Genomic DNA, 21010 nt, shown 5'->3' with positions numbered 1-21010 from the left:
AGAAAGACGGACCACGGAACATTGAAGAAGGAAAGCATTCCGCCATGAAACTTCTAAGTCAAGTGACGTAGATGAAACTGCAGCTTCCCCACTTGCTAGCTGTGCGGCAAGTTAAGTGGAATTTCCTAAGCCGCTTAGAAACACTCTGGGCATTTTAAGTGTCCCCCAAGTGTAGCTATTATTACTCTCTCTGTCTGTGAGCGAACCATCATTTCAAGTATGGAGAAGACGTGAGCAGAGGAGCAGGAGTGGGCTTCGCGGCAAGGTGATAGAATCATATGGAATTACCCTCGCAAAAAGCTCTGCGAGCTACTTCTGTAACTCAGCTTGCAGCCATCAAGCACCGCGGAGCAGGCAATTATGGAAACCTGATTCCACCCACCCTCCTATGTCCGCGCTCCTCGGTACCGCCTCCCTGAGATCCCAGCGCCCGTCCCCAGGGGGCGCTGCCGCCCCGCCGACCTGGCCCGGGCCGGCGCGCGCCCCCGCCGCCCGCCCCGCGCGTGCGCGCCGCCCAGGTGAGGAGGCGGCTGCCTGCTTCGCGACGGGGGCGGGCTGCTCAGTCCGCGGGGCGGGGCGGGGCGGAGCTGGAGAGGCCCGGCCGGGACGGGGCGGGGTCGGGGCCAGACCAAGGCCAGAGGCGGGACCAGCCGCCGCCGTCTCCGTCTCGGTGTCCCGTCCCCCACAGCTCCGGGCAGCAGCCGCGGGAAAGCGGAAACTGCCGGGTGCGCCGCGCCGGCCGACAGCGCGCCGAGGAACAGCGAGGCGGCCTCCGTCCGGCCCAGACCCGCCGAGCGGCGCCCGGCGCCCCCTCCCCCGCAGCCCCGCAGCTCCGCACCGCGGCCCCGCCCCGGCCCCGCCCGAGCTCGCCGCGCGCCCCCCCCCCGCCGGCCCCCGCGGCCCGAGCGCGCCCACCTGAGCTCGTCTGCGCCCACCTGAGCCCGTACGCCGGCGCCATGGCGGAGCAGGAGAGCTTGGAGTTCGGCAAGGCGGACTTCGTACTGATGGACACCGTCTCCATGCCCGAGTTCATGACCAACCTCCGGCTCAGGTGAGGGCGGAGTGGAGGTGCGCCCGGGCGGGAGCCTGCGCTTTCCCGAGAGGGGGCGCCCTTGCGGTGCGGCGGGATTGGGGGTGTCAGGGGCGCGCCGAGCTCGAGGGATGGAGTGCAGCCGGATGGGGGTGTCCGGGGGCCCGCAGGAGCTCCATGGTTGCGCCTTCCCGTGGGAGGACGCCCCGGAGTGCGGCTGCCTGGGAGGGTAAGGGGCGTACCGAGCGAGACGGGTGTCCTGGGTGCTGTCCGGACGCGGGGCGGGGGGAGGGGTGCGAGGGGTATGCGGACTGGAGGCAGCGCTTGGGGGCAGGGCCGGCTAGCTCGCTGCCCCAGGTAAGTGATGTAGGCGGGCTGGATGACCTAATGGAAACAAAAATAAAGGAAAACGCAAACTTTAGGGAGAGTTTTGTGGCGGCCACAAAAGCCCCGGGAAGACGGGACGGTTGTTTTGTAGAGAGATTCGGGTCTCATCCCGGTTTCACACTTGGTTTTCTTTTTCTCTATTTTTTTTTTTTTTCTCCTGGCGTGGTTCCATCATGTCATTCAGGATGCTATGGAGTAGTGATCCCTGAGTTTGTCTGTTCCGGGACACTGGCTATTTTTTTAGTTACTCTCTAAACGTAATTAGACACGTTTCCAGACATCGAAGAGACTGCTCTGCTTGCCAGTGCCAAGATAAACTGTCTGAATTTGACAAGGCATTCATGGTTTCAGTTTTTTTTCAAGGAGTTATGGATAGAGCCCTTGTGTTACTGACATCCTTGAAAATGTAGTCACAACTCAACGCCCCGAAATGGGCTTCCAAGACGAATTTATTTTAGAAACTCTACTACATGTGATTATTTCACTCCTGATAGAGTATATGTAAACAGAACTTTAGTTTTGACTTTTTTTTTTTGGTTAAACATTACAGTAAATGGAGTTTCAAAATAACGGAGTTTGGAGGCATGGGGTGGTTCCTGGAAGTTCTAGCCCCATTTCTTGTAAGGTTTATCGCTAAATATCACTTCATAAGCTTATAAAGTGAAGATCATGATTTAGGTTTGAGTGCTTAACTAACTCCGCTTCTCAGTAATAATTACCCCTATTCATTTTAACTTAAGAATTTTTTTTAAGATTTTATTTATTTATTTGACAGACGAGAGAGAGGGAACACAAGCAGGGGGAGTGGGAGAGGGAGAAGCAGGCTTCCTGCGGAGCAGGGAGCCTGGGGCGGGGCTCAATCCTGAGCCAAAGGCAGACGCTCAAGGACTGAGCCACCCAGGCGCCCCCTAACTTAAGAATTTAAAGAAAGTTTTTAATCTTTGGAATTGCAAACCCCATAGGGTCTTCTGTTCTTCTCCAGGCTTCACTATGTCCCAGAGTATGGAGCAGGGGTGCAGTTCTGAGTTCTACATTTGCCTACTACAAGCTGACCTCGAACCAGTCTGTGTGTCTGAGTTTCCTAATTTGTAAAATAGTGAGGATCTTCAAGATTTTTCAGCACTTATGTTCTTTTCTGCTTTTACATATTATTGGTCCCAAAGTCTCTTAAGTGTGAGGTTTGAATATTAAACATTATTAAAGTGAGCCTAACTTAACCTTGCAATTTAGTTCTACATTGTGCAAGGTACTTGAGGAGGTAAGGTGGTTCCTCCCCCAGGAACTATAAGGTGTATCCTTATCTCTCAAAGAGGTGACAGTGCTAATCAAGACAGGGAGAAAGGTGGAAATTCCTCTTGATTTAAATAATAAATCAAGAAAAGAGAAGAGTTAAGCTTTGTCGAGTTTAGGTGATTTGTTGCCAAGAAATTGTACACGCTAATTGTTCTGGAGTTCAGAAGAGGAAGAGGTGCTTTAGGCTAGCTCAAAAACACGAGGAGAGAGGTTCAGATGAGTTGCAAAGGATGGGTAGGGTTTGTCTAGGTGGAGAACATTCCAAGTGGATGCAGTGGCGTGCGCAGAGGAGTGGAGGCACGAAAGCTGATTCTGTTTGGGTGGTAGTGAACATACTAAGTTGCTGGAGGGGAAGGAGTTGATGTTGGGGAGTTGTGGGAGGAATCACCAGCTCATTAGCAGGACCCTTGGCTAATGCCCAGGTTCAGCGAGTCAGTCAAGATCCTGGCTGTTCAGACATGCGCATGTATCTTTGTGTGTACTTGACGGCTCTGAGAATCGGCTGCAATTCTCAATGTACAGCTTTCAGTGATTGTTCATGGTTTACTTATAAGCTGGGAGTAGTAGGTCCCCGGTAGCCGTAAACACAGTCTCAGCAGAGTGGAGCCGCAGTACCCTTGCCCTCCTCTTCAGTTGTTAAATCCTGATTACCCAGGTGGAAAGCAGTCCTCTCTCTGATAGTTTGGATTTCCTATTGCCCTGTTATTACACCTCCAGACTGTTTTAGTGTTTAGCTGGATGAGCTTCCTAGCTCATGCTGTTGCGACCCTTGAAACATTTGTTTCACTTTTCAAAAGGTGAACTAGAAACGCGCTGCAGGTCCCGGTGCTCTGGATGTTGAAGTGTTTTTATCTCCTGGAACATGGGTGGTTGGGCCAGGCCCGTGTAATTTATGGTTGTATATGGGCAGAATTTGCGTGTTTCATCTTTCGGTGGATGTGTGTGCATGAGCCCGATCATTCGCGGTCATTCGTGCCTTCCCCAGGTTGTGGCTCCTTCTCTCACTTCTGTCAGGAAGGTCCTGTCTTCTGCCCCCCCACCCCCTCTCTTCTGCAGGACCCTCTTCATTTGTGGTCGGTGACATAGGTACTGAAGACAACACTGGTTTCAGGGGTCTGTGTCATCCAAACCTGATTGTAATTTTCCTGATACCAGCTCCCAGCATAACACTGGGCGCATAATACATTCCTTGGGACAACGCTTTTTGTAGAGCAAGAAGAAAAAGAGGGAAAAAGTTACTTTTTTAAAGCTTTTATGACATTTAGAATTATCTTTTTACTTTGGTACTCTGCTAGCCTCCTTTTCTGCTCTTGGAGCTAACATTTGATTTTTAGACATTTGCTACAGTTGATGTAACTGTCCTCATACTGTTACTATTTTCAAAAATTGATGTAGGTGTGTGTCTCTACCTGTGAGTCTTGGTGAGGCAAGATTTAAGGGGTGATGTGGACTAGTGTGAGTATTATCTGTGAAAGAGTTACACTTCTGTTTCTTACACTTATATGAAAAACTGCTAGTATTTTGAAGGCTGCTTTCTTTCTCTCCTGGAAGTCCCTTGCTGGGGGAGATCTGTTCTATTTAATTCTTTTTCCTTTTTTGGTGGGGGTGCTGGTGGTTTTGGTGGTGGTGGTGGTCAGCTCCTCACTGCATTTTTAATGGGTCTGTGCCCAGGAGTAAGATTGCTGCATAGACACCTCTTGCCTTCATGGTCAGGCCTGGTTCCTTCCAACAGCCCTAATGACCACTTGCAGCACTGGCCACGGTGTCCTCAACATATTCTGCTTTCTTTTCAGTCACTTCCTTTTAGGACCTGGAACCCTTTGCTGGGCCATCCCTGTGCTTGAGTCATTACAGCCTTAGCAGCAGCTTTGCACCTTCTCTCGAATTGAGAATCCCGTGAGAGCAAGCTGCGTGGAGCACCTGGTCCTCACGGTGTTCCTCACTCCCCACTTAGTCCTGTGAGCAAAAGGGAGAAGGCAGGCTGCTGCTCAGGGCTGGGCCCTGGCCGAGGACCGCATCCCAGACAGATGTGCTTTTCATTTCACTGGGCAATGAAATGCCCCGTAGGCTTCCAGGAGTCCAGTTTCCTAATTTTGTTGGTGATAGTTCCTGTTTTGAGAATAGGGCGTCTGCTCAGCCTGGTATCTTGGCTCCTTGGAAATTTAATTTTTCCTCCCCTCTTTCCTTACTGGTTTTTCTCTTCCATAAAAGCAGTCATTTGAAACACTGTTTGCCAGAGTCACAGGCAACTTCTTAACACAGCATGTCTCTTACACTTTTGCTTAGACCAGGGCTTCTCAACTGCAGCACTCTTGACGCTTGGGCGTGGATAGTTCTTTATTTTGGGGGGCTGTCCTCTGCGTTGTAGGATCTTCAGCATCCCTGGCCTCTACCCACCAGATGCCAATAGCACTACTTTCCTCCCATTTATGACAGCTGAAAATGTTTGCAGATATTGCCAAATGTTCCCTGCAGGGAGCTGGGGGGGAGGGGGCAAAATTGTCTCCAGTTGAGAACCACTGGCCTCAGTTGTTCTCATTCCTTGGAATGTCCTACTTCCCTCTTCTCTGCTTACATGCTCTGCTTGTCACTCTTACTCAACCTTTGAGACCAGTTCTGCGAAGTCTTTCCCAGTCCTCCGAGTCAGGGTTCATTCTACTCTTACCTGTGCTCCCAGGACACATGGGCACTTGGTCCTCACTGTTAGAATGTATCAGGTCATGTTGTTGTCACCTGCATGCCTGCCTTCCCACCCAGTAGTGAGCTCCTCAAAGACAGAGAGCGTCATCCAGAGGTGGATCCAGGTTTTGTGGCCCTGAAAATTCATTACAGTTGCGGGGGGGGGGGGGGGCATGTTTAAGAAAAAGAGTATAAATTGTGAATGCCAAATTAGATAAAGGCTTTGGAAGGGGACAGTGCAGGTGGGTGGTGGTGAAGCAAGCCCATCGCTGGCCCCCTTGTGTTTCCTCTCATGCTGGGCACCTATGTGTTCAGTATATTTTTAAATGCGTTCACTAAACAGTCAAATGTTGGTTGATTGTTCTTCAACCAGTGGAATTCTTAAAAAAGCATACAATCTTCCCAAAATGTTGTAGTTATTTTAATACAGCTTAACTGTGTCAGGGACGGGGGGAGTGAGCTGTAGCATCACTTACGCATGCACATACACACACTCACTCACCACGCCACCTCTGTACTCTTTCCCTGTGGCTGCTCGGTCATTTGGAAAATTTGGTGCGACAAAGGGTCCCTCTTTCTTGCCTGGGGCAAAACCTTAGGTACTCTGGGTGGTCTTAAAGCAAGTGTAACTCTGCAGTTGGTTCAGAGTTCTAGTTAGAAGTAGCTGCAGTTAAATTTATAGGAGAGGTGAATGGCACACTAAATCTTTTTGGCTTCCATGTGAAATTCTTTGGCAACCACTTTTAGAGGCCTTCGGAAAAGGACAGTTTGCTCTGTGCCTGTTTTGCACATTGGCTTCATATTGGGACAAAAATGAGAATTTGGGTTTTGGAGCTGCCATTTCGAGTGAATCACCCTGCCGTCTTGTTTCCTTTCCTACTCTGTGACAGATTTCCAAGACTATTTTTATTCAGGGTCATTTGTTGACCCTGGAGACTTCTGCTGCATTTAGCTCCCAAGTAGAGCCAGATGTGGGTGGAATCGAGCCCTCGGAAAGCTGCTACTGGTGCGATTCATTGCAGTTTCTGAAGGGCTCTACTTCTACACGGAAGAGATAAGCTTTGACTTTTTTGCTTAACGTGGAGACAAAAGATGGTGAATCTGGTGTAGATAGAAATGTGTTTATTTAATGGTCCACATGTAAGTTGTCTGCACTGGGAATTATCGTACTGTGGAGAGCTGTTGGTTGACATTTCCACCTAAGTCTGAGCCAGCGCAGCAAAAAGGACCCTATCTCAAGGACTAGTCCCGTTTTAGGATAATTCTCTGTCATCCATTGCCGGGTGGCTGTTGAGACTGGATTGAGCCATTGCCCAGCCATTGGCTACATCCATCTGGTGGAGAACTTTGCTATCAACAGTGGCTCCAGCCCCGTGGAGTAGATCACCTGTTGAGCCTCAGTGACATGGCTTATAAGAATCTCAGCTGTGTTCATACATAGGTTCAGAGGGTTGCAGCATTTAAAAATATATATTCTAAGCCCCTTTTTGTCTGTTAAATTCCTTGGTTAACATGATAGTTTTATTTCCTGTGGGAAGCAGGCTCCTTTCGGTTCAACTGCTATATAATCTCTGGTTAGATCTCTAATAGAACAGTGTTACCCAAACCTTGGTTTTTGGCATTTATGGAAAGAAGAACTGGGAGAGCATTGCTTGTTCAGGGCACAGGGCGCAGTGGAAAGAGCACATGGGCTTTGAGACCCAACTGCCCAAGTTCAAATCCCAGGCTCGCTTTTACTCTTTTTAGCATTAGGACCTAGGGTAAGTTAACATACCTAAGTTTCAGTTTCCTTACATGTAAAATAACTGCTTTTTAGGGTTATTAGGATGAAATCACATGATGTGTAAAAAGTGCCTCGTCAGTGCTCGGTACACAATTCCCTCTCTGCTAATGTTAACTGTCTTCCTGAATCTTCCTACATTACCTTGCTTCCCTGCCCTGACTTCATAACCGATCTATAGCTAGCTATTTTCACCTCTTCCTTCCTCATTAAGACAGATCCATTTGTTTTGGTTTTATTTGGGGGGCAAAGATGAAAATATTCTAGCTGAGGTTGGGGTTACCTAGTGGAGAGGGCAAGGGCATTGGAGGTAAACAGATCTGGACCTTAATCCTGTCTCTGTCCTCTTACTAACACCCATGTGGCCTTGAACAAGTTACTTAGCCTCCCTGAGCCTCGGTTTCTTCACTTGTAAAGAGGATGTTATTGTGAAGCTTGGATTATAGCACCTGTAAAGCACCCAACATGGTACCCAACTGCAGTGTTGTGACTCCAGTCTTTGGGAAGACTGAAGCAGAGGAGATCCTCAGTAGGTAGTCCTCTGTGTCTGTCCTCTCTTCTCTCAATCTTGGCCTGTGGACCAAGTGCTCTTCCTATTCCCAGTTCCCTCTCTCAGTATCTCTCTAAATGTACCGTAATACTGCCCCCTCCAGGTGTACACTATTTAGTTTCCAAAAGTTGTTTTAAACTTTTTGGAAAAGGAAATCAGTTCTGAATATTCCAAAATATTTTATTCTTCATGTCTACTGTTCTGTGCTTTCACCAAGGTTGGTGACATTGTTGCCCAAAATCCCCAGGTGCTATACCTGGGTGATGAACTTTAAGTAGAAACTCTTAAAAAAAAACAAAAACTAAATAAATAAATAAAATGAAAATAATCTGTAACTCATTTCCTTAATTAGAGATTTTCTGTGTGTATGTATATATTTTAAGTTTTTATCTTAATTTCAGCTAGTTAACATACAGTGTAATATTAGTTTCAGGTGTACAGTATAGTGATTCAACACTTCCATACAACCCCTGGTGCTCATCATGACAAGTGCATTCCTTTATCCCCCTCACCTATTTCCCCCATCTCCCCACCTTCCTCCCCTCTGGTAACCATCAGTTCTCTGTAATTAAGAGTCTGTTTTTTGATTTGTCTCTCTTATTTTTTCCCTTTGTTTTGTTTCTTTCTTAAATTCCACGTATGAGTGTAATCATATGGTATTTGCCTTTCTCTGACAGATTTATTTCATTTAGCATTATAGACCTTATGTATTTTTAGTATAACCTCCTGGCTTTAAAGCTAGCAGCTACTTCAATTCTTGCTGTGTGCTTATCTCCGTAGTGGTACTTTCATGAGGGTTGCTTTTTTAAAAAGTCACTCTTTGGGGGATAGCTAAATCGGGAGTAAAAAATACCTTAATAATTGGGTCAACATAAGTAGAATATAATTGAGCCAAAAATGGATAGTGCAGGCAATCCGTTGTTTTAAGGGCTTCCTAGAGAGAAGGAATCAACAAACCACATATTTTTTATAAAGCGAGTACTGGTGACAGTATAATTGAGCACTCATGTGTTAGGCACTAGAGCTCAGAGGGAATTCAGAAAGCGAGAAGATGGGATTGGAAATAGGGAGGACATGCTCTGTGGAAGGGGTAGAATGCAAGCACACCCTTGTTGGAAGTAGAGGAATGGCATCTTGGAAACAACCCTTTTCATGGGCCTTGCTGCCTCATGGGCCCCACTGTGCTGGCCGCCTTTTTTTCTCTCTCGCCACCCACTCTCAGCATGAATGGGCTGGCCCTGCTGCTAGCCAGCTTCCATCGCTCAGAATATCCGCCCCCCCCCCCCCCCCCCCCGCCACATTGCCTGCACTTTTTTCATTCCTTTCTTACGCTGCCCCCAAATTCTCCCAACTGGAGATTGAGTTAGGTTGGTAAGATTTCTCTTATGTTGGTGTCAATTTGCTCAAACCTTTCTTTCTTATGCCTAGTTGAGATCAGTTAGGAGGGATGGAGAATTTCATTTCTGAGAAATAATTTTGCAGCACATAACTGTTCAGGGATAAGGCAGACCTGGGATGGAGAGCTGAAATTGGTGGGGGTGGAGGGAAGGGGTGGGCCGGATATAGTGTGAGCTCAGTTCATTCTTGGGAGGCAGGCTCTAATGTCAGGAAGGGTGCCTGAGAAAAACTTTGCTCAATGAAAAAATTTATCTGTGGCTCATCTTTGGGCCTAGAAGAGGAAATGGAATTTTTTTCCTTTATCTTATGTCTAATTACAGAACTTCCAAGACTCAGCACCCAGACTGCGTGTATGGTCATTCCATTGTGGGTTAAAGAGACATTCATGAGCCAGCCAGCCTGTGACCCTAACCATGGCTATTTTGGTGAAATAGAATGGTCTACTTCTGTGGAAAGTAGACCATTTTAAAGTAAAGGGCTCTGATAAGTGACTTCAGCTGATGGAGAAGCAATTCAAGAGCATCATCTAGTTCCTCCTTGGTACTTTGCCCACCTTCCATTCTCCTCATTGTCTAGCCTCACCCCTGAAAATATCCCTATTTATATTCTAGGCACAGCTGCTCTTGTGGGACTGGTCACTGTTACATCTGAACAAGACCTCCTTCATTTCCCCTACATTTCTGCTCCTTGGTGCACAGTATAGATGTGGATTTCACATTAATTAGATTAACTCTAGTAAAGCTGTTTTGCTTTAATAAAATGGTTGTTTACTGCTTACTGAACATGGCTTTTTTCAAAAAAGACACAGACTAATTCATACTTCTAAAAAAAACCAAAACAAAAAGCAAAACTTCTGGAATAGATGGAAAAATATATCAAGGAACAAACACAACTTTGCTTTCATTCCTCTTCTCCATATATCTCCCACAGCCGTATTACTGAGACCTGGGTGCAGGGGTGGGGTGGGGAGAATACCACTTATATACACAAGGTTCACATAAGTGCTAGAAGCAAATGAATTAGTCAAAAAATGGCTTCATCTAAAACAATGAAGCAAACACCAAGAGAAACTCAAACAATTTTTTTCCCCTCTGACCACAAAGTCTGCTTTGAGTAACTTGTACAATAGAAGATCATCCGTAGCGGGGTCAGGGTGATTGCGAATGGCTCTATCTCAGACCGTTGCTTTGTGTTCAATATAAAGTCAAGAAAAATTTTATAGTCAATTAAAAAAAAAGTCAAACTCTATTTTTTAAAAAAGCTTACATTTAATTTCGGATGACCGTAAAATTGGTCATGTTTTAGTTTTGGCTTTTATGGACATCTAGGTCATTTTAAATGTATTATAAGAATAGTCCTCAATAATGAGGTTGAGTTAGCCTGATTCTGCCATCCTGGCCTATGTTCCTTATAATTAAGAACCTTTACCAAAAAAATTTTTTAAAAAACCCTCAAAATAACAGATCTGTAGAGTAAATGTCAGTAACTACAACTACAAGGAGTTTCTCACTGCCTTCAGCCTGTCCTATCATATTTGTGCCCCGATTCTAGTCTCCAGGTCCTGAGGGCAAGGACCTTATCTTAGGGAAGATAAAGTCGTCTTTGTCTCTGAAGGCTTATTGCCAGGCATTAAGGACAGAATGTTTTCCCCTCTAAAAATGAACGAATACATGAATTCATAATATTTCTGCATCTTTGATTCCTGCCTGAACTATGTATTGTATTTTATATAGTTATAGAATCTGATTTTTTGTGGTGGTTGTTGTGACTCTAGTCTTTGGGAAGATGGGAAAGTGAAACTATCATTACTTTTGGGAAAAAAACCCCACTGAAATATATATATGAGTTTTTGCGAAATGATAGACATCTTTTCTTTTAAAAGACTTGTAGAACTCAGACCTATGAAGCCTAACATCATATGAGAGGAAAACATAATTCATTGGTACTTCGATCTTGAGCCGTGTTCTGTTGTTGCTTACCTTAGCAGATGGACTGTTTTTACCAGCACTGTGATGCCTTTATATAGTTTTGTATCTTTGTTGAGTATCTCTAAGGGACATGCTTTTATACAGCAGATCCAGTGACTAAGCCCATTTAGATAGGTGCTATTTTTTTTTTTTTTATCTGCATTCTGTGGTGTCCCTGGCCATGGAGGTGCCTGAGAAGCAGTCTTCCATTCCAGGTGGGGATGGAATAGGACTTCAGGCCCCCTGCTTGCTTCTGCTCCCAACACAGCAGCTCTACTTATAGACTGGGGTTCCAAGGAATTTTTGTTTGGAAGGAAATGGTATCACGTTTAAAAAAAAAAAAACAAACCACTGTTCTAGGTGATTATCTTCCAGATGACTTTTATCTTTGCAAACCTACCCAATTAGAAATATTTCCAACCAGGAGCGCCTGGGTGGCTCAGTCAGTTAAGTTGTCTACTCTTGATCTCAGCTCAGGTCTTGATCTCAGAGTCTTGAGTTCAAGACCTGCATTGGGCTCCATGCTGGGCATGGAGCCTACTTAAAAAAAAAAAAAGAAAAATATTTCCAACCAAAATGATTTAAAAAGTGGCAGCGCGGTATAAAATAATGAACAAAGGAATAATTCAGTTATCCAGATTTAAACGTGGCTGTATTATATACTGTATTACTTCTGCCTCAGTTTACTTCAGTTCTCTCGGCCTCTGTAGTCTTAAAATGGGACTGATCCCTACTACAGGGTCATTTCATCAAATGAGACAACAGGTGGCTTGTTATTCTTAACACACCAAGGGTGTTCAAATGTCAGTGCTTTCTCATTTTTGCCTCCTTATGTGGAATATAAAGAATGAAATTTAACTTTTTTCCTCCACGACTTAGATCATCATGATCATAGGTATGAACAGTTGTTTTCATGCCTTTGGGATTTATTGAGATACATGTAGTGTTTTGTTCCACACCAAATTGATCTAAACAATTCAACTTTTTAGTGTATATGGGTAAGTTTCTATCATTTCTTTCAATGAATTCTCTCTCTCTGAATTCTCTCTTCCCTCTTAATTGATACCTAATCTTCTCCAGGATGCACTTGTAGAATGGCCTATAAAGAAGGAGTTAGTGTGTTCTAATGAAACTGAGGGTTTGAATTGGGTGTATCAATTGGAGGGCGTGAGTTCGGAGACCTTTGTCTTTTTATCTGCCCTTCTTTGCTCAGAGGTATTTTTTTTCATGGCTTCGGTGTGTTTGGCTGGAAAGGCAGGTAGAACTCAGGGCTGAGTTCTGAGTAGGAAAGGTGCTACTCCGAAATGTGTTGCTACCATTGGTATTTGAATTACTTATGTGGTTGATCAAACCAAAGTATGAGTGGATTTTTCCACCCCATGTGAATTTCATGACTGCTCATTGATTTGTGATAGGCAGCTGCTGGTGGCAGCGTTCATTACTGTTTGTATCCCTGCTTCTTAGGTTCCTGTTTTATCTGAAACCTTTACTGAAAAGGAATCTCTTCTTTAACATCTTGATTTATTCTAGGCTGGTAGTTCCCAAATTTAGCTTGTCTGAGAATTACCCAGCTTTTAAAATATACACCTCCTGGAGGTTCTGATGTATTAAGCCTCATTAATGCCCAGGTGATTCTCCTGCCCAGCCAGCTTAGGAACCACTCTCCTAGGCTACTGGTTTTTCACTCCCTAGTTGTGTTCTGTTGGAGCTAATGGGCCGTGACCATAATGGGAACTGACTGGTATAATAACACATGTATCCAAACAGTGTTCTTAACTTCTCTTATGTTTATTAAATCAATTAATTATTTGCTACTCCTACTTTATTCTTCATCCTGACAACACGTTTTCTGTTTCACCCTATGGTTATGGTTGTCCATTGTTAGCATGCATACTATATATTATTTTTGTTTCTGTCACCAGATTCTTCATTCAAAAAAGTATAATCATGCCATCCTTGTTAATACCTTGATATATATATATTTCTTTATAATATTTTGAACATATATAAATTTATATATTTTGAAATTTGGACTCTTCATGTTTATGCAAGATATAACCTTGTAAACAATTTTCTCATATAACATAGTATCTTAAGCACTTTTCCAGGTTATTAAATTGTCTTTGAAAGTATGATAGTAACCATGTTTTTGTCATTCTTTTTGGGGTATGCAGGGGTCATCCAGACAGACATGGTTTCTTCTCCCACAGAGCTGATAAACCAGCAGGGGAGGCATACGAAATTGGTAAACAACAAAATAATAATAATAAGTGCTGTGAAGGGCAGGAGCAGGGTTCCCTCATTGGAAAAATGGCAGTGGCATATGTGTGGTGTGGGTGTGTGCTGCAGACAAGGCATTTTATGAGGAAGTTGGGTTTAACCAAGATCAGAAGGATGAGGACTCTGTTGGGGGGCGGAGGAAGGCAGGTGTGGAGTGGGGGGATGAGATAGGGCAGGACAAGCCAGCGGAATGAATCAGGAGGGAGGGAGGGAGATGTTGACAGACAGACAGATGCTTGGTGTGTTTCAGAAACTGAAGGGCATCCAGTGCGGCTGGAGTCTCCAGGCAGAGGGGGCACAGGTGATGATGGAACACTGTCAGGGAGCACACTTTGCAAAGGGCCTTGGGAAGTGAAGGATTCAGACTTGGGGCGCCTGGGTGGCTCAGTGGTTTAAGCGTCTGCCTTTGGCTTGGGTCATGATCCCAGGGTCCTGGGATTGAGCAGGGAGCCTGCTTTTCCTTCTGCCTGCCACTACCCCTTGCTTGTGCTCTCCCCACCCTCTGTCAAATAAATAACATTAAAAAAAAAAAAGGATTCAGACTTTGGGTACACTTGGAAACTACTGAAGGGCTTTGCACATCTTGCAATCACTTCAGGTGATAGACTACTTTGAAGTATCTGGGCTGCTTCAGTTTAGCAGCCCGAATTCCCTGGTCCTGCTGGCTGGTGGTTCTGAATGTTTGTTTTTGTCAAGTTGGGGAATAGAGTGCGGAGTTGGCAATTGCTTTCTATACCCTTCCTTAAGAGATAGTAAACACAAATACGGTCCTATTTTGATCTGTAGTCTGACGAAGCTCTTTCTTGGAGTAGGCAGCCCAAGAGCAGAGCTTTTTTTTTTTTTTTTTTTTAAGATTTTATTTATTTGAGAGACAGAGAGCTAGAGGAGGGGCAGAGAAAGAGGGAGAAGCAGACTCCCCGCTGAGTGGGGGAGCCTCACATGGGCCTCGATCCTAAGACCCTGAGATCTGACCTGAGCCGAAGGCAGATGCTTTACCAACTGAGCCACCCAGGTGCCCCAAGAGCAGAGCTTTTGAAATAATCTTGATAATGACTAATAGGCTGCAACTGGTTTTCAGGGACTTTTTTTTTTTTCTGATTTTATGCTTCAAGCAGGAGAGGAATTCTGAGCCATGAAATCTCTGAGTCATAGAATTTAATGCCAGAAGGGGAACCTTGAGGTTATCTCACTGATGTAAAGATACAAGAAGTTAGGAACACAGTATGTGATTTGTGCAAGATTCTTCCCTAGTTGAGTGGCACAGTTACTGCTGGAGCAGAAATCTCCTGTATCCTAGCTCTGTGTTTATTCTGCTTTCCCTCTCTTCTTAGCTCTGTTGCTTTGGAATCAAGGAGCAGTTCTTTAACTTCCTTTGTGATCAGGCACATAAAACATACTTGCCTGAGATGATCTGAACAGGTTGAAACAATGGAAAGGCTAACAGTGTAAATAATAAGTAAATCTCTAGTTCCTCTGAAGGGCAACAATAGAAATACAAAATAACATTGAAAGAGTGCCAAAGATGAGGGTTTTATAGACTTTGCTGTGCATCCACATTGACCTGCAAGGGTCGACTTGGAAGTTTTCTCGCTCAGTTCTGCCTCTCCAGGAGGGGTGAGGAGCTCCCACACCACCTTGTATCAGTTAGAATACTGTTGCCTGCAACTAAAAGAAAACCTGAACAAACCTGCCTAAACAAAAAGGAAACTACTATCTCACACAACCAGAAGTGATAAGAGATGCTCTGGCCGGTCCTTAAAGCCTCTGGCTCCACTGGTCTGATTATCTCAGCCCCGTCTTTCTTTCTGTGCTGGTTTTGTCCTCAGGCTGGGGGAGGAGCATTGTAGCACTTCTATGCATCCCACCTGGATGCAGTAACTTCTGGAGGAAGGAGAGGGAGCCATCTGCTTGTCTTGTGCTTCTCTCTCAGGAGGCCTCTAGAAGACTTCCTCACATTTCCTTGGTCAGCATTTGCTCACATGCACATTATTAAACCCATCACTGGCTCAGAGGAATGTGGTTAACATGATCGAGTTAGAGTAGTCAAGAGCTGAGGATAGAGTTCACTTTTCCTGAGGCCCATGACCACGTGGAAGGGAGTAGATACCCGAGCAAAATTGGATTCCTTGTTCTTTCAGGGAGGAATGAATTTTAGGGACAGAATAGGATATTGGATAGGTGACCAAGAGTGCCTCCTATACACTCTTTTACAAGCTGTGTGGACAGAATGGTGTTCATTCAGAAAAAATGCTCAGTATGATGGGGGCACTTGAAACTCTGTCATTGGGGAATGACTGAAGGAACTACACATAAGACATGATAACTCTGGTGTGTTTTCCCATACCACCAAGCGTCTCTCTAGTTCTCAGTGGACACCAATGGTGTGTCTTTCAGATTTAATGTGCACAAGTCTGGTATTATCTACATGGGTGTAGTGTCAGAGCCCAAAGTTTAAGTGGTTAGTCCCACAAGACTGCCCTCCACTTCAAACACCAACCCCAAGTCCAGGCTGCCCCTGTGCTGCTGACCCACCAGCTGTAAATAAGAGGTTCCCGTGACCCCTTCCTCAGGGTTTGATTGATTTGCTAGAGTGGCTCACATAACTCAAACATTTACTGTGTTTCCCAGTTCAGAATAAAGAGTATGATATGGGATACATCTGAACAGCTGGATGAAGAGGTACACAGGCCAGAGTCTGGAAGCATCCCAGGCATAGGAGCTTCTGTCCCTCCACACTGTGGAATATCATAGATCACACTGAAAGGAAATAGCTGTGTATGTATCGGCCAGAAAGTATGCCATGACATATGATATATCTAATGAAATAAGTTGTGTAATACCCCCCCTTTTAAAACAAAGAGGTTGAGTGGCATTCCTTCTTGTATTAAAACAGAAAGCAAGATGAGCATGGGCCATCTTGCTGTGCAAGAAAGTAAGGAAATCCTCCAAGCTTGGTGGAAAATATAAAGAAGAGCTAGAAACCAGTTTGAAGGACCTCCCCTTGTCTAAATCTGGGTCAGTTTGAGCATCAAACTGAAATAGGAAACCATGAGTCCATGCTTACATAAAGTAATAAATTAATAACTTGAACTTCGATGAGGAATAGCAAAAAAAAAAAAAAAAAAATGTTGTTACAGAGAAGCCTTGGCAGACACTGCCTTAATCATATGAGCAAGAGGAACAGCATCAGTAATGGGACAAATCAGATCACATACCATGTGAATAGATGCAGTAAGGACACAGCATCATTTCTGTGACATTCCTGCTGAAGATGCATAACCTGAATCTAAGAAGAGCAAACATCTGGCAAATTCAAGTTGAAGGGCAGGCTACAAAGAAACTAACCTCCCGAAATGTCAAGTTAATGAAAATCAAGGGAAGACTGAGGAAGTATTCTCGAAAGGAGAGTAAAGAGACATAACTAAGGGTGAAGCATGAGTCTGAACTGGATTCTTCTCTATAGGACATTATTGAGACGTTTGGTGGAATTTGAATGGGGTCTGAGAATTCATTGTTAATAAATGTATCACACTGTATCATACTTGAATTTCCTGATTTTGATGATTGTGTTGTGGTTGTGTAGGGGAATATCATTGTTTGCAGGAAATACAGGTCAGCAAATCACTGTCAGGTAGTTCAGGAAGAAAGAAGGTACTTGAAAAATATTTTTTTGTAAGTTTGAGATTGTTTAAAAAAAAGTAACTTCTACCTAGACATCAAATGGGTTCCCAAAGGAGGTAGTGAGTCTCTGGTTACCGGGATTTATTGAAACAGAAGTTGGAAGTTCACTTACCAAGGTTGTTGTAAAGGGGTTTCATGCACCTGGAAGATTGGTTTACATGGCCTCTGAGGCCCTAAATGCTAAGATTCTGGATGTCTCTCTATATATTTTAAAGTAATAGTTGAATTTATTAAATATGTTTATGCTTTCAGTTACTACAGATCCAAGGAGATTGACCTCTCATCAATCAACAGATATTATTTAAAACTGTTTGCTAGAGACTATACACTAAGGACCCAATCTAACTCCCTACAAGAAGTTCATGATGTAATTGGGTAAAAGGGACATTGGCGTAATAAAGTGTGTGACCCCCCATAGTGTAGTACAGAATAGATGCCAGGTTGTAGGTACCAACATGGTGCAGTTCAGACCAAGAGGATGTTTCTGTGAGCTTTGGGGATTAAGGAAGGCCTCTCTGAATGTGTGGGATGGGGCTGAGTGTTGGAGCTTGAGTAAGACTGAGGTATGCATGACATAAGAATAGTAGGGAAGAGCATTCCTTGCAGAGGTCCTCTGTAAATGGGCATGATGTGTTCAGGGACAAGGAGCAGACGAGTCTGACAGGTTTGGAGGGTTCATATAGGAGAGCTCTGCTTTCAATTCAGTATAGTTAGGGAGACAGGACTAGCTTCCATAAAAGGGAAAATGGGGAGGAAACTGATGATTGGGACAGCTCTGAGACATAAGGCACTGTGTTAGATGGTTTCTAATTAATTAAGTTTATTCATTCATTCATCTCTTAATCTATTCAGTTCTAGGTGGGTGTTATACTCATTATACGGATGTGAAAGATGTATTCAGAGAGAGAAAATGATTTTCTCAAAGTCACATTGCTAATTTAAGAAGCACTTTGAATTTGAAAGTTGGGCATGGGCATGACAGCAAAGCCCATACCCTTTCTCCTAGCCCTGCTGCTGCTTGCAATGGAAAGGAGTAGGGGCACTGATAGAGACTGAGGGCACTGGTTACATGTGTCGATATTGAAAATAGTATTGGGAAGGGAGAATGCCTCTCACGTTGAGATTGAGGTGCCCATGGGACCCGTGCGTGAGGTGTAGATAATCAGAGAGAGCATAGAGTGAGTAAAGGGCCATGGAGCCCCGAGGAAATCTATATCTAAGGGACAGTGAGAAGAAGCACCCTAACGAACCTGAGGTGGAGCATCCAGGGAGGTGGGAAAAAGACAGCAGAGGGTGATATCACAGAAGTCAAGAGAAGAGGAGTGTGGGCAGTGGAGGTGAGCACTCCAGAGGTCAGGGAAGAGGAGTCCGGTAGATACTGCACCGTGGAGTGCTTTGGAGACTTGAATGAGCATGGTTTCAGTTGAAGGGTAGAGGTGGAAAACAGTTGTAGTGGGTTGAACAGTGAGTGGGGAGGGGGTGAAGAGGTAGAATCGGTGAGCAGTGGTAGAGCTTTCAAGAAATTTGCTCTGACACTGGGTGTTAGGCACAAACAATGAATCATGGAACACTACATCAAAAACTAATGATGTAATGTATGGTGATTAACATAACAATAAAAAATTTTTTTAAAAAGTTTGCTCTGAGGGAAGGAGAGGCCACAGCTACAGGAGGTTGTAGCTTGCCTTCCTTCCTTCCAAAGATTTATTTATTTGAGAGAGAGTGAGTGAGCGGGAGCAGGGAGAGGGAGAGAGAATCCCAAGCAGACTCCCCGCTCAGTGCGGAGCCCAGCACAGGGCTTGATCTCATGATTCTGAGATCATGGCCTGAGCTGCCGAAATCAAGTCGATGCTTAACCAACTGAGCCACCCAGGCACCCCTCTTTCTTTCTCTTTTCTTATTTTAAGTAGGCTCCACACCCAGGGTGGGGCTTGAACTCACAACCCGGAGATCAAGAGTTGCATGCTCCACTGACTGAACCAGTAGGCCTCCCTGCTTTTCTGTTATTTTTAAGCCTGGGAAGTTGAATATGAATAAATGCTGGTGGGAAGGAGACAGGAGAGAGGGAGGTTTGAGGGAAGAGAAAGTCTAATGCAAAGACCCCTGAGGGGATGTGAAGCAAAGCGCTGGAATTGGGGGAAGCAGTGGTGGGCAGGCTGGGGAGAGGAAGGGGGCACCCATGCTTGTTGTTTAAATTGTCTCTCACTCTCTTCCCCCCATACATTAGAAGCCTTTGTGTGCCCATGCATGGCAGCCTCCCTGACCAAAACAGAGCTGCGTGGTCCATGCCATTTCCAAAAAAACATTGTCCGTGAATAGGTCCACATGCACATTTGGAATGATGGCAACTCGTATTCTTTTTAAAGGGGCTCAATGCAGTGATTTCTGTATATGCTTTTGTTCTGAGATGTCTCCCATAAAAATGGGTGTAAAGGGAGAATGAGTGCAGGAGAATGAATACGCCCTGAAGCAGTGAAAGCTAGTCCTGCAACCTGCCCCAGTGTGGGGCAGCGGGCGTGAGCCACACTCCGCGGAGCTGATTAAGTTTTGCCACATGCACTGTTTACTCTGACATGACCTCCTTTTGTGCTATTTAGTTTGTGTTCTGAAGAATTGTTTTGGTCTATAATAGTTGACAGATTTTTTTTTTTTTGAATGGTATAAAGCTGGCAGGAAAAAAAAATAGTTCTAGACCTGCAGTGTAGAAATAAGAGGAAGGTGTTGTGTTAGATGCTAAAATGCAGTAAGGAGTAAGAGCCCAACCTGGGGAGGAACACGCATTTTCATCACTGGTGGGATGGAGAAATAAATTGTGGTATTTGTATGATAGAATAACAAGACAGCCACAGAGATGAACGAACTACAGCTACATGCATCAGCATTTAAGTTAACTCACAATCGTAATACCGAGTGAAAGAAGCCAGCCATGAAACAAAACCTGCTCTGTGCTCCGGCTGTATAAAATTCAAAAACAAGCAACAGGAATCTGTGGTGTTAGAAGTCAGGATAGTGGCTATTTTTGGAGAGGCGAGGAAGAACTGGTTAGGAGGAGGCCACAGGAGGGCATCTGGGGCTGCTGGTAATAGTCTTGACACAGGACTGTCACATAGGTATGTTCACCTTGATAATTCATCAAATTGTGTGTTTATAATTTGTGCACTTGTATTGTTATGTTAATCACCATACATTACATCATTAGTTTTTGATGTAGTGTTCCATGATTCATTGTTTGTGCCTAACACCCAGTGCTCCATGCAGAACGTGCCCTCTTTCATACCCATCACCAGGCTAACCCATCCCCCCCACCCCCTCCCCTCTAGAACCCTCAGTTTGTTTCTCAGAATCCATAGTCTCTCATGGTTCGTCTCCCCCTCTGATTTCCCCCTTCATTCTTGCCCTCCTGCTATCTTCTTCTTTTTTTTTTTAACATATATCATATTATTTGTTTCAGAGCTGCAGATCTGTGATTCAACAGTCTTGCACAATTCACAGCGCTCCCCATAGCACATACCCTCCCCAACGTCTATTTGTGCACTTTTATGTTCATATTATACTTCAGTGAAATAGGTTTAAAAATGATTGAGGAAATAGTATAAAAATCAGCAAGCAATTAAGAGTTGATGAAAGTCCTTTGAAATGTGTTTTAAAAAAATGATTGAGGAAACAGTGTAGGAACCAGCAAGCAATTAAGAGTTGGTGAAAGTCCTTTAATCTTGTGAATGGCATCATAAAACTCCTTTTAGCCAATGAAGATTAACCAACAATTCTGTTAATGTCGGCTGAAGGTATGGATGGATTTGCAGAGGCTGGAGGAGCAACTGCTAAGTATGGGATATATGTATCTATGAGAGGTGACATTCACATGTGTATATTACACGTTGGCATCCCATAGAGACCATAGGATCGCTACTCAGTAGAGCCTGTGGATTCAGCCAGTGCACTCCCCAGCAAAATATTCCAACTCC

The 21010-nt window shown here is 44.5% G+C and overlaps 1 protein-coding gene across 3 annotated transcripts in view; it reads left to right on the top strand.

Annotated features, from left to right (window-relative positions):
* Positions 1–651: 651 nt before the first annotated feature.
* The window catches only part of MYO1D (myosin ID), a 350526-nt gene continuing 330167 nt past the window's right edge, over positions 652–21010 (top strand). For 2 of the 3 annotated variants that reach the window (XM_027625033.2, XM_027625031.2), the window contains exon 1: positions 1129–1259. In XM_027625033.2, the coding sequence (XP_027480834.1) occupies positions 1162–1259 (98 nt within the window). In that variant the 5' untranslated portion in view covers positions 1129–1161. Of the gene's footprint in view, positions 1052–1128; positions 1260–21010 lie in introns of those variants that run through there. The other variant, XM_027625032.2, reaches the window with a different exon arrangement.

Source organism: Zalophus californianus, chromosome 16 (genome assembly GCF_009762305.2).
Source record: "Zalophus californianus isolate mZalCal1 chromosome 16, mZalCal1.pri.v2, whole genome shotgun sequence".
NCBI classification, from domain to species: Eukaryota; Metazoa; Chordata; class Mammalia; order Carnivora; family Otariidae; genus Zalophus; species Zalophus californianus.
Note: the sequence above shows the minus strand (reverse complement) of the source record. Positions and strands in the feature narration are given on the sequence as shown.